The following is a 14421-nucleotide window of genomic DNA, read 5'->3' as shown; positions in this document are numbered from 1 at the left end:
GCTGGGCATCATCTGCGTGTGTGTGCGAGTAGGCAGTTGACCGAGGAGAGATAGACATTTCAGCAACAGAACTAGCCATGCTACATGCTATCTCACTAGTTCACTTTTTAGCTGTAGGCCAAAGCATTAATGTCGTTGACTCGTTGTCGCCATTCTACCAGCACTGTTGAGAAATGAATCTGACCCCGTTATTTGAAAGTTTGGATTCCCCTCTATTAAATAGTAGGCTATGTAATTCCGACAACTTAAAACATATTCTAAGAATAGCCTAATTGACCGATAGCTTCCATGCTCTACATAGATCTCCCCTGAAACATGTACAGTATATGTTTAGCCTTGTAGAGTTATCGATAAACAGGTCTTAGTTAGCTACCTTGCTTTGAAGTAGCCTGCAGTACCTTATCCATGTTATCGCTGATTCATTGAATGAGGCAAACATTCTTTAATGATAAAAGTATTTGGTTGCAATGTTTTTTATCAAGAGTGGCAACCATCCTTAAGGGTGGCAACCATCCTCAAGGGTGGCAACCATCCTCAAGGGTTGGAACCCGGGTGTGCAGGCTTTTATTTTGAGCCCTGCTCTAAGACACCACATTGTAGCCTGAACCTGAGCTGCTCAATAGGACCTTGATAGGCAGACTAGGGTGTGCTTCAGGGCTGGATCAAAAGCCTGCACAGCCAGTAGCTTACCAGATGGAGGTCTGACCACATGTGTTTTATACAGTAGCCTAACAGTGCAGTTATTTTACATTGTGGGGAGTTAAGTTCCTTGATCAAGGGCACAACGGCAAGCGATAGTAGGCCTTCATGGGATCATAGACCAGCAGCCTTCTAGTGTCATTAACACATTTACACAGACTTTTCAATGTAGGCTACATAGAGACGCCACCAATTATTGGTCATGGAAATTTGGTTAAAAGTCATGGGAAGAGTCATGAAATTCCATCTGTCCAAATGTGTATGAACCCTTAACAGTGAATAATAAGAGGTTTCTATAGCATAATGTCATTCTGGAATTTCTGTGAACATAGTCTAATGGACCAACTTGAAAAAAGACACCTCCTGCACCTTTTTCATCCCAAGTGAAGCACTGATTTCAATTAAACGTTTCAAGGACAATTGCATGAATTTCATTATTTTGTTGTTGTTGTGGAGACAGTAACATTAGTAATCTCCAAAGATTATACTCTAAGATTTTTTTTTGTTGATATTTGTACATTTTTTATTTGTACATTTTTTATTTGTATGTTTAGCGCACATATAATAATTCATGCATAAGTATGCATTCAAATGTCTACAATAGAATACACATGGCAAAAACAAATGTAGACATTAATATATGCATTTCTATATATTTGAAAATATTTTTTTAGATCGGGGGCTGAGTGCCAAGATGGAGGTACGGTGGCTTCAACACAGCACCCCCTGTTAGTAATCTTTTGTATATATAAATGATTGCATAGAAACAAATTTAAGAAGGAATTCTATGCATTTATCATCATTGGGATGTTCATAATATAGAATTATGATCTTGTGCTATTTGCTCACTAAACAGACATTACCATATGTGCATTGTCTAAATAATATGTACCTTGTACATCTTTGTTAAATAAATCTGAGTAAGTTGCCCATAGCTGCCTTTCGACAACTCATATATTCTGCCAATATTTGAACTTGGGAGCAGTTCTGTTTGTTCTGAATATTTACAGAGCAAATGTTTTGGTTTCTCCAATCACGCGTAGAGTTATTGTAGGCAAATTTTGGAATGCATTGACATACCCCAGTGTGTCAGGTAGGCATATGAGCAGCGAGGTAGAAACCTTTATGTCTAGGACAATTTTTGGTATCAGCACAATATTCCATTTGAGCTTAGTGTTGACATGGGTTGGCAGGTCTAGCTAAAAATGTACATATCACTGACCACCCAAAACCTGCCCAAAAAGGCCTGAAAACTAGCCCATTTTTTTTATAGCAGCAAGAGAGGAGTTGCCAGACTTATACATTAAACCTTTTTCTGATAACGTTAATTGAGACAATTAAGAAGGAAATCGATGTAACTTGTAAAGACTTTAGAAGAAAATGTGTGTTTTCATCAAAATAATAATTATTGAGAGCTGTAATCTGACATAAAGGAATTTGATAAAAATATAATTTGCTCTTATTATTAAACTTGCCAGATAATTTTCCATCAATTTAACTTGTTTGACTGCTATTATTAAGTTATAAGGCATTGTTATAAACTGGTTACCAACAAAATAATGTCTTATACTCGTCATATACCATCTCAAATCACCCTGTTTACAACTACGCAATAAGGCATGTTCTTAAGAGCTGTTCTTAAGCACGACACTATGCGGAGTCCCTGGATACAGCCCTTAGCCGTGGTATATTTATTGGCCATATACCACAAACCCCCGAGGCGCCTTATTGCTATTATAAACTGTTACCATGGTAATAAAAGCAGGTAAAATCTATCTTTTGTCATACCCTTGGTGTACAGTCTGATATACCACAGCTGTCAGCCAATCAGCATTCAGGGCTCGAACCACCCAGTTTATAATTGTAAATAAATCCCTTTTGCTCATGTGCATAACTATAGATACATCTGACAGGAGAGTTTGAGTGATGGAAGTTGGACAGAGGATCTCGAAATCTCTGAGCAAGAAACACTTGGACAAACTTTTTTTTTTTAAATTTGGGGCTATTTTCTGGCAATTGTATTATTAAGACTACCAACAGTTATGGGCTCCCGAGTGGCACAGTGGTCTAAGGCACTACATCTCAGTTTTACAGGCGTCACTACAGTCCCTGGTTTGAATCCAGGCTGTATCACATCCGACCGTGATTGGGAGTCCCATAGGGTGGGTCACAATTTGCCCAGCATCTTCATGGTTTGGCCGGGGTAGGCCGTCATTGTAAATAAGAATTTGTTCTTAACTGATTTGCCTAGTTAAATAAAGGTAAAATAAAAATATTGCCCATTTGTGAGATTGACTTGTCATTTCAATCGGCATAGACTCTGGGTTTATGATTGTAATTCAACTTTGCCATGGTTTGTAGGCAAGATGTATATAAACTGAATGAACGATTTAGCAGCTTGCTTAGTTCAAATTGACAAACTCATTTATTTCCAGATGAATAGCGAGGTGATTTCGAGGTAAGAAGTGCTTGTGTTTCACAATAGCCTGCTGGAAAAGACTACTGAGGACGGGGGTCATACTTTCAATCGCGGAAATAAATATTAATAATATGTATATGAACTGAATATGATTGTCAACAACAGCCAGTCTTTAAAATGGTTTTACCTGTAGCCTAATCTGACTGATTGTTACCGACAACTGATGGGCAATTGCAATAGAGCTTTGATAACTTCTAACTGAATTAACTAAACATGTCCATTAATAAATTGCTTAATAGCACAAGGCTACAACATCAAACTGAAGTTATAGGCTATTTTTTAATTTTTTTTATATGTTTGCCAGCTCCAGGTAGGCTACACATGTGATACAAATGGATTTGAAAATTACTTCAGTGATATAGTCATTTCAACATATTTATTGTATCAAATGTTATTCTAGTAGCCTACAATGGCATATAAATTAATTGTCTACTTGGTGGGCAACAGGTGCAAATGTATAATTATCCATATTTAATGTCAGTTTCATTGAGGACTTTTCCCCATAACAGAAGCACCATAACAGGAGTTCCATAACTTCAATTTCAAATTTCAGCCCCGAGACCCAAGAACTGAGCATGCATAAAAAACTTGATACTGTTTCCCATTAGCAAAGTCTCTGGTCATTAAATATAACGTTTAAACCACCTCCAAGCGAATTTATCTAATAAACTGAGTTTACATGCGAGGTGCAACTTAGAAGTAGCCCAAAAACCCGCGACCAATACCATTTTACCTGCGATATTTCAAAGTAGCCCAATTTGACAGAAAACCATGGACAGGGTAACCTTGTGTGTAACGGTATCAAACATAAGGCCCACATGTGGTTTAAGTAAAAAGCAACATTAGGAGAAAAAAAAATGTTTTGGGGGGGATGAACTCGATATACGTTAAAATGACTAAATCCAAATTGAAACTGTAAACAGTTATAATGGACCTAGATTCATACAGTTCCTTGATAATAATCACCAAAATGAAAGTAGGACAGTCAGGGAGCATCGAACATTTCCAAAACAATGGATAAGGGGACTATTATTTGCATATTTTGACACAGAGGAAATAATTATAACCCGTTTTCAGTGGAGCCCTCCGGACCTCTTTGAATCGTGAATTTAGCCCCCGGGGCGGGCAAAATGAATTTGACACCCCTGGTTTAATGAGTATAATTTACGTATTTGAAGCGCTGAATATAGTAAATCCGCTAGGTGGTGGTAGTGAGCATGTATGATTCCTACCACCACTAAATTGCATCTGAAGAAGTCGACTTTTTCTAAATCAATAGCAAGATGGCGGCCACCATGAAGAAGACAGTTGTAAGCTAAAAATCAGTTTTAATAATTCACTCCGATCTCCATACAGGCGCCACACCACTGTCATTCGTGCAGTAATTATCCAAGACACGTATTCTACAATTTCGTTTGTAAATACATAAATTCACTGCCTGATTTTGTTTTTATTCGTGCTGTACTCGTGCGTTGTTTGGATCACAGCTAGCAAGCTAACTGGCCAGCTAACGGTAGCAATTTTAGGGTAGTTTAGCTACTAACGTTAGCTGGTTATCAACTAACTACTCTTAACATCTATCCGTGATTTCCTTATTAAACGTGTAGCTACCATGGTGTTAGTTTAATGATAGCTAGTGTAATTTGAAGAACGCGTTGCCAGCTATTTTGTTGCTGCACTCTAGTTTTAATGTAATTTTTATGGCTAAAGCTCTCGTATTGGGCTGAGACCTTTGAAGTCCTAGCCATTCTGAGGCACGTTTAGCAGGACTGAACTTTTGGCTATGTAGATCAAACATGCCTCTGTAGAATAAGAAATAAGATATGTAGAATAAGAAATAATATCGTCTCTATTCATGGGATTTCTATCGGCAACTTTCGAGAACGATTGGCAACTGAACATGTATGAATGTCGGCCTGGCTCGTTATTCACTTTTCGTATCCCTTATTCAGGCGTTGTATAACTAGTAAGTTGGCTAAATAGTGTTGTCAAATAGGGTTTAGAAACCCTATGGTTTTGTTTAAAAAAAATATAGCTAATTATTTGGCTAGCTATGCAGTTAACCAAGCAGCTTTGACTATAGCTATATAGGCTCATTTTGGACAATCTCTATTGACTTCCCCTTTACAGGCAGTTGAAGATGTCAATGTCACATTTGAGGACCAGAAGAAGATCAATACATTTGCAAGAAACACGAATCGAATGACAGAATTCAAAGATGAAATAGAGGCAAAAAAGGTAAGGGTTAATTATTGATGAGGAAAATCTGAATAATTAGATTTTCTTTACTTGTTTCTTCTTATTGTAGTACATCATGTAGTCACTACTGTTATATTATATAACCTCTCTTCTCAGAAATCTCTACAGAATCTGCAGGATGCCAGTGATGACCTGATGATGGCTGAGGATGACACTCTGCTCGTCCCGTATCAGATTGGCGACGTCTTCATCAGTCACACCCAGGAAGAGACCCAAGAGATGTTGGAAGCTGCAAAGGTATAGTTATTATGATTTAGTAAGGCAATGTCCACATTATTCTTACATTTTAGGATGTAATAATATGTTGAATGCCAAAGCATAATGCTATTGGGAAGGCCTAAAAAACAAACATTGATCTTAAAAGGGCTAATCAGCAGTAGAAACGATAAAGCGGTCACCCCACCCCTGGTTCAGTAAAAAGCTGAGGGATGGGGCTGGAGAAATGTAACCACTCAAATTCATAGACATTGCTATGGATTTAAGGACTGATCATCCATGATATGTTAACCATGTTTTGAGGCTATATAGTGTTTGTTTAAAAAAACAAAACTAGTCTGGTTCTGATGGGGAACAACAGTTGAACTAAGCTCATGAGGTATTTCTAAGTTATTTTCTTGAAGAATCAATGGGTACATATCATTAGTTTATAAGTTACAAAAAAATTGATGTAGCAACTGCTGATTGCCATTTTAAAGTGGTAATGCATACTTCTTCTTTTTTTTACGCTTTTTGCATGCTTTTGGGGGGAGTTCTCTAAATTACAACAATTCTAATTTAAAATTGAGTTCCGTGAAATTCACAATTTAAGTGCTTGAAAAAGTAATTGAAAGTCCTTGAATTTGACCTGCCACTGTCTGAACCCTGTATTATATGACTTGTGTAGAAGGTAGGGGTGTAGGTCTACCTTGGAAATCAGGATGCCTACTCCTAAGGCAAGGATGGGTTATTTAACTTTCCAATTTTAACGTTGCATAATGAAGCCAAAGGCCGGGATATCAAGGCATTATGCTTTACCCTATTACTAAGAATGCAACCTGAATAATTGTAACCATTCTGATGTATTAACATGCATTGTTTGTATCCACAGGAACAACTGCAGCAGGAGATCAAAGACCTAGAAGGGAAGGTGTCGGCGATACAGCAGGTGTTAGGTGATCTGAAGGTCCAGCTTTATGCCAAGTTTGGGAACAACATCAACCTGGAGGCAGATGAAAGCTGAGTGCTTTCTAATGTGTAGACTTTAGCCGTAGATCTGTTTTTTTGCTGTTTAGCGTGACACTGAATCAATGATTATGATTATAGGAGTTGGCAAGATGCCACAAACAGTACTGGGATCAGGCTAAGAGGGCAACTCTCTTTACACATGGACTTTTCATGCAGCTCACATATTATCAAATCCACACAGTGCCGACAGGATGCTTGCCAAACCAACATGTTTGTCCTTTTCTCAATATCAACATGATTTTTCTCAGCAATGGTTTACAATGGTGTATTGTCTTATTTTGTATGAATGTCGGTGAATGTATCCCATTTTACTTTGTGAAGACTCGTTTTTTTTTTCTCCCCCCCTGTACTTGCACTGGGTCTCCCCTATGGACTGACACAAAAGACATCATTGTACAGTAGATGGCCATAAAGAAAACCCACCCAAGGAAATATATTTGGGGTGTTGGAGCTGAAGAAACTGTGGAGTTTGTTTATTTGGATCTCCATTAGCTTTTGCAGAAGCATTAGGTACTCTTCCTTAGGTCCACACACAAAATGACAAGTAACAAAATACTGATAGACAAGGACATACATTTTATAATACAACGATACAAACAATACAACTAAAAAAACAATACAAACAGAACTGTTTGTGGTTGAAGAAAAGAAGGGAGCAGAGGCAGCCACTGTTAAGACCCCAACATGTAGGCAACTGTATGTGTGTACCCCAAAATGTATCTTAAAGGTGCAATCTATAGTGTCATTTCTTGATAGAAAATACCTTGCATGACTGACGAAAGGAGTCTGCGAGTGTACTGGGCATTTGTCTTAAATGGAACCACGTTTAATTTTGAGTGAGTTTATGTTTGGAGGGTGGATGGGTGGGCGTATAATGCGACTGTTTAGCAACCTAAAATGTTGCGTGTTCGAATCTCGTCACTGACAACTTTAGCATTTGTACAAATTAGCAACTTTTTAGCTACGTTGCAACTACTTAGCATGTTAGCTTAGCCTTTTAGCTAACCCTTTAACCTAACTCCTAATCCTAACCCAGCTAACGTTAGCCACAACAAATTAGAATTTGTAACATTGCAGATTCTTAACATATCATACAAAATGGATGGACATCCATTAATTAATAAATACCATATGGAATGTAACATATACTAATTGGAGTGTCTTGGATTTACGTACAGAATAATACGAAATGCTCTGAGACCAGGCACAATAAGGAAATAATGGATGCCAGACAGATGCAGAGGGAAAGTGTGCTGGTGCTGCACTTACATGAACCTCACTGAAGGGGGCAACAGGAGAATGCTTGGTGTCACTGTCTGAGTCCACTCACTAATATTCAGCCTCAAATATGACTTTTGTCTGGTGGAATCTTCACAAGCAAAAACCTTTTGTGAAACGTGAAATTAAAATTTGACAGAGTGTTGAAGTCCAGTAAAATCCTTCCAGACCGTACAGATGTTGATAGTGTCTACACAAGGGAATCAAAGCTTGGAACGAGAGACTGAAAAACAGCTTCTATATCAAGGCCATCAGACTGTTAAATAGCCATCACTAGCCCGGCTATCACTCTGTTACTCAACCCTGCTACTACCCTATATACTTTAATAATGTTTACATACGGCTTTACTCATTTCATATGTATATACTATATTCAATTCTACTGTATTTTAGGCAATGCCACTCCGACATTGCTCGTCTTAATATTTATATATTTCTCAACTCCATTCTTTTACTTGAGATTTGTGTGTATTGTTAGATATTACTGCACTGTTGGAGCTAGGAACACAATCATTCTGCTACACCCTGCTAAATATGTGTATGTGACCAATAAGATTTGAATAAACTAAGATCTGAAATGCATCCAATCCATGTACTGCAGCCCCATACACAACATAATACACAGACCTCATTAATGTGTGCCCTGAAGTGTGGACTGCTTGTGCTAATAAAATATCAGATAAATAAATGTAGGGTTTGAAGTTGTGGCAGACACCTCTGGAGGATCGAGATCTCAATTAACAAGTTCCTCTGCCCCCCAGGCTTCCTGTTCAGGCATTCACTGGTAAGATTAAGAGAACCACACACGCAGAAACACACACACAGGCTTGGCTTTATGCACAGCTTGTTAAACCCTGGCTCACGGAAATCGGAAATCACTGGACTTATTTCCCAGATGGCCTTGTGTGTTCTCTTTTCCTTCTTCTCCTCCCTCCTTCCTCTCTTTATTTCTCTCTCTTTCTGTCGTTCTCCCTCTGCACTTTTAATAATTAGCTCAGTGAAGAGGAGAATGCAGATCTGTGTCTATGCAGATCTTTATAACACTGAGCTGTGTTCAGGCAGAGAGACAGTTTTTACATCAATGATGTGACTTCCATTCAACCAGGTATTGAAATTAAATGATACCCATAGCAAATTTGTAGGCTATTAGTTAACTACTGGGACCTGATTACCATATACACCCACCCCCTCATGATACACTACCCTTGATGCTAGAGTTAGTCAGAGGCTTTAGGTAATTTTGTCCACAAAATCAATTTGTTGTTATTCATTTAATTTATGGTGTCAGTTGCTAGGGTAACTGAGCGCTATTGATTTACATTGTAACTGCAGAAACCCTCCAGGTGTTTCTGTGTCTCTATTACTAGTACAAGCGCTACATAGTATTCGCCGTATACTTTTTAAAATGTAAATTTACACCAAACAACTTTTTGTTATAAGTGAAAGACATGTCACTGTGCCTTGATTCCTTCAAAATGCAATCTCAATTATAGAAAGAACTATCCGAGACAGTCAGCTCAATAATTAAAGGGCAAGAGTGAACTGCTCCCTGTCAGGCTCCAGACACAGAGGGGATTGCGGTGGTTCAGATTTAGAACAGTAGGCCATCACATTCACAGCACCTTAACTGGCTATCAATCCCCTAGTGTCCTTTCACTGTACTTAGCCCATCAACACACAATGTGAAAGTATATGAGAAGAATACTAGATTGTACTGTAGGCAATTTTTTTCTGTTCATTGAGCCATATCGATATTGTATCCATCTATTCGGTTTGGCTCACCTCGTCAATTTACGGATCAGGGAAGTATTGTGAAATTCCGAATGGTAACAGTGTCTGTCTGTTTTATGCATAGCCGCGGGAAGTAGGGGTGCTGAGGGTGCTTAGCGGACTGATATAGCAGTGTGGGCAAACCCCACCCGTCGAAGAGAAAACTATTTAAGTGCCTTTGAACAGGGTATGGTAGTTGGTGCCAGGAGCACCGGTTTGTGTCAAGAACTGCAACGCTACTGGGTTTTTCATGCTCAACAGTTTCCTATGTGTATCAAGAATGATCCACCACCAAAAGACCATCCAGCCAAATTGACTGAATATTAGTAAGGTAAGGTGTCCTTAATGTTGTGTATACTCCATGTTACTTTATTAATATATTCCATTGTGAGGGGTAATGTATTGTAAGTCGCTCTGGATAAGAGCGTCTGCTAAATGACTTAAATGTAAATGTAAATGTAGTTTAGTATTATTGTACACTGAGTATACAAAACATTAAGAACACGTGCTCTTTCCATGACATGGACTGACCAGGTGAATCCAGGTGGAAGCCATGATCCCTTATTGATGTCACTTGTTACATCCACTTCAATCCGTGTAGATGAAGGGGAGGAGACAGATTAAATACATCTTTTAAAGTATTGAGACAATTGAGACATCATGGATTGTGTATGTGTGTCATTCAGAGGGTGAATGGGCAAGACAAATTATTTTAGTGCCTTTGAACGAGTTATGGTAGTAGGTGCCAGGCATACCGGTTTGTGTCATGAACTGCAACGCTGCTGGCTTTTTCACGCAACACAGTTTCCCGTGTGTATCAAGAATGATCCACCACCCACAGGACATCCAGAGCCACTTGACACAACTGTGGGAAGCATTGTAATCAAAAAGGTACCAGCATCCATGTGAAACGCTTCAACACCTTGTAGAGTCCATGCACCAACGACCTGAGGCTGTTCTGAGGGCAAAAGGAGGGGGTGCAACTCAATATTAGGAACGTGTTTCTAATGTTTGGTATACTATAGTGCGTATTCATAACTGTAGTGATCTTGAAAGTCCATTTATTTTCAGCTGTATGGATAGACCTCACACAAACATATACAATTGTTTGTATAAATGTGTGAATCAGTGCATGTGGAGCTTCTGATTAGAGATGACAAATCCTTGATTTGAAAGTACATTACTTCATGGCTTTTGTGTGATAAAAAGACATACTGTACTGCACTGCAGTAGTTGACATGAGAGAGGGCTAGGATCCATGGTTTTGACAGCTCAATCACAACAGATTATGGCGCATGACAAGTAAGTGACAGCAAGAGGATTTAGGAAGTAGGAGCATTCTAAACCTAAAGTACAACAGAGCAAGAAGCAGTTTAGAGAGAGGTTCAGCAGAGTTAGTGAGCATGGGGATCAATGTTGTTCATCATCAGTGTGAATACTATATGCAGTATCCCAAAGTGCACCCTTATTATTGGCCTATATAACCCCAAAAGAGCTGGTCAAACTAGTGCACTACACAGAAAATAAGGTGCCATTTGGGATTTAGATAATGTTGTGCACTGATTCAGGATGAAGCAAATGTCACTCAAAGTCCATATGGAGCATCAGCTTAAGCATTTGTTATTGCCTGAGAGCTTTGATGTGAATTAATTTAAAGGTAAATACATTTCCATCACTTCCTGTGGTCTGGGAGTCAGGTTTGCACTTTTGACATCAGCTTCCATTGTGATGTGATCTTCAATGTCATCAGCTTTTTATGTAGAGTGATATTAGAGCTTGATGTTCCTAGCAGGTATATAGTCTTTATGACATTTATTTCACTAGGCCATGACAATAAGATCACTATGGTGGTTTATATCAGCATAATAAGTTGAAAGACTGTACATGTGTGTACACTCTAAAAATTAGGGGTTCAACAAGGGTTCTTCTAAGATCCTCAAAGTTATTTGAAGAACCTTAGTGTTCTTGGCACTGAAAATTACAAAGGTTCTTCCAAGAACCCCATAGGAGGTGGGGTTCATTGAGGAACCTCCATAGTTGGTGCTGGTTCTTGCAGTAACCTAACTGCCCAACTGAAACATTTTAATTTTAAAGGACAGCAGGTGCAGGCACTTAACTGAAAAATGTAAAGATCTCCTCAATTTAAGGTAAGGTTCGTCCCTTATAAGATCTAAATTGATATTGTTTTATGATGTTTTATGATGACTCTATATATAAAATCTTTCTAAACCAGAAAATGGACATAATTCAATGGATATCAATCATCAAAGAAGTAGGAATATGTAGGCTATAAGAATATGTTGAAGGTCACTGTAGCTGTATTGGGTGCAGATGACTGAACTCCTCACTTGTGTCTGTAGGTATACAGACAAGGAGGCACACAAAGGTATCTCAATTGGTATGTTATGCACCATGTACCATCCTCCTCCCTTACCTCTTCGATGAAAATCCCATAGGCCTCTACATTATGGACAAGGTATGTGTATGAAAACCATTATCAAAATAGTTGTTTTCATTCACATTCACATTCACCACATAAACCAAACATCTGTATAATTAACATTTTGGGCATTCACAGACTTCACCATCCCTACACCTCTGATGAATATAACAGGAAATCTGTTCGATCACCATGCACTGCAAAATCATTCAGGCTATGGATACGGAGAACATCAACACATTAACATCAATACTCCAGAGGATATACCCATTGGACTTGGGGCTCTGCTGGGAGTTTACCTCATGTTGATTTTTTTATTCTGCTTTGCCACTAAAATCAGAATAAACACTGACAACTAAAATATTGTGTTATTGTTGTTATTTTTATGTGTATTATTATTATTATTATTAATAATAATAATAATAAGGGAGGGGTGGTAGTTCAAAAATGAACCCCAAAAGGTTCTTCAAAAGTTTATTCCAGGATCCATTAAAAGGGGTTCTTTGAATAACTTATAAGGGTTCTGTTTAAATTTGAAGAACCCCTAAAGGATACTCCAAGAACCTTTTCTTGTTAGAGTCTATGAAAGGTCAATGTAGAATTAGGCTCATCCACCACCCGACTCTCTCTCACTTAGTCTGGGGACGAGGTTAATGAATAATAGGTTCAATGTAGAATAGCATCTTACTATTTTGAAATATGTTGACTGTTGCTTTGCACCACAAATGCCTTTTCCATATCCCCGGCACAATGCATCAAATTATTCCACCAAAATTTAAACACACCAGAATGTCTCCAATAATGAATAACATAAGCTACCAAAAACTGGATGACAATTACACTGCAAAGATGTCACGACTTCTGCTGAGGTCGGTCCCTCTCCTTGTAAGGGGCGGCGTTCGGCGGTCGACGTCACCCGTCTTCTAGCCATCGCTGATCCATCTTTCATTTTCCATTGGTTTTGTCTTTATTTTCTACACACCTGGTTTTCATTATCCAATTACATGTTCATGTATTTACCCCTCTGTTTTCTCATGTTTGTTGTGCGTGATTATTTCTATGTTCAGTTCGGTTCATGATGGCTGGTTTTTCAACGGGTGCTGTGTTCACCCGTGCGTAATATTTACCGTTGGTTTTTTGGTCAAGTGTATTTGTTTACAATGTGCCTTTATTTTTTCAGTAAAGTACGTTGCTCACTCATTTTGCTCTCTTGCGCCTGACTTCATGCACCATCTACACTCACCTTCTGACAAAAGACCTTGGTTTATACTAACACATCCAATATTTTCGAAAAACATTTTTTTTAGTACACAAAATGCTTTTTCACGTTAGTGATGGAGAACTTCTATCTTCTCAAGAAAAGGCCCCAAATAGAGGTCTCAGTGAGGGTGGCGTTATGGAACGTCCTTTAGTGATGAAAAGCTTTGAAACGTATTTAGAGTGGAGGTCCCCAGAGACATATAACCGATATACAGTATATTCAATCTATACATGATACAGCTCTGTGGATGGCCTATCATAATATTCAGTACTCTAAAATAAGATCAGTTCAGAGTTAATGCAATTATGAGTCACTTGACTTTACCAATTAATTAAGAGGTTTTATTCTATTCCCTTCCTTAATTCTACTGGTGTTGCTCACTCCAGCCTGAGGTTGATATTGCACCTGACGAGATTATATATTTATACTGTGACTTTACAATTTCCCTTAACAACACTTCTGGATGTGTTTCCTGATAATTTAATTGGTTTTAACACTCCAGTGGAGTCGGGATTGGCAAATGTGATATAGATGTGCGCCAAGACTGTCACTCTGCCATTAAGTTTTCTATTAAATCATTTTAATAGGCCCACTAGGTCACCTCATTGTGACTAGCCCACTATGATCCCAAAAAAGTGCCCCGGAGTGCATTATGAGAGGGAGAAACTTGACTGAAATGTAACGACAGTTTATCCAAACATATGACAGTTTTCGTGCTGTACGTCTCGACGTGGAGAATTTCATGAATTACGTTGCACTGTTCTCGATTCAACTGCAGATGTTCCCGAGAACCACATAAATGCATCTAGTGTGCCTAGATCTCTGGCACATACATTCGACCATTGGGCTCTCTCTTGGGGAAAGAGTGGACAACTTGACGTATGAAAAAGTTATGAAAAATGTGCTTCCACAAAGCAATAGGTACTTGATGTTTACATAGGTGTCCTGGGAACATTTGTCAATAGTAGGCTATTCTTAGAGAGAGATTTCCCTCTGCTAGTCTAGAGTAGA

At 38.5% G+C, this 14421-nt stretch overlaps 1 protein-coding gene across 1 annotated transcript; it reads left to right on the top strand.

The window, feature by feature from the left end:
* The first annotated feature begins 4408 nt into the window (after positions 1 to 4408).
* LOC115102486 (prefoldin subunit 4) lies at positions 4409 to 6981 on the top strand. The gene is made up of 4 exons (XM_029622488.2): positions 4409 to 4488; positions 5309 to 5416; positions 5534 to 5674; positions 6525 to 6981. The coding sequence occupies exons 1-4, from the start codon at positions 4462 to 4464 to the stop codon at positions 6654 to 6656; spliced, it is 408 nt and encodes a 135-aa protein (XP_029478348.1). The 5' UTR covers positions 4409 to 4461; the 3' UTR covers positions 6657 to 6981.
* The last annotated feature ends 7440 nt before the right edge of the window (positions 6982 to 14421 follow it).

The sequence above is a fragment of the Oncorhynchus nerka genome, linkage group LG20 (assembly GCF_034236695.1).
Source record: "Oncorhynchus nerka isolate Pitt River linkage group LG20, Oner_Uvic_2.0, whole genome shotgun sequence".
In the NCBI taxonomy this organism is placed as follows: Eukaryota; Metazoa; Chordata; class Actinopteri; order Salmoniformes; family Salmonidae; genus Oncorhynchus; species Oncorhynchus nerka.
Note: the sequence above shows the minus strand (reverse complement) of the source record. Positions and strands in the feature narration are given on the sequence as shown.

Coding starts and splice junctions, on each gene's coding strand:
- LOC115102486 (XM_029622488.2), top strand. CDS start 4,462: ATGGCGGCCACCATGAAGAAGACAGTT. Junction 4,489..5,308: donor CCACCATGAAGAAGACAGTT/GTAAGCTAAAAA, acceptor TCCCCTTTACAG/GCAGTTGAAGATGTCAATGT. Junction 5,417..5,533: donor ATGAAATAGAGGCAAAAAAG/GTAAGGGTTAAT, acceptor CTCTCTTCTCAG/AAATCTCTACAGAATCTGCA.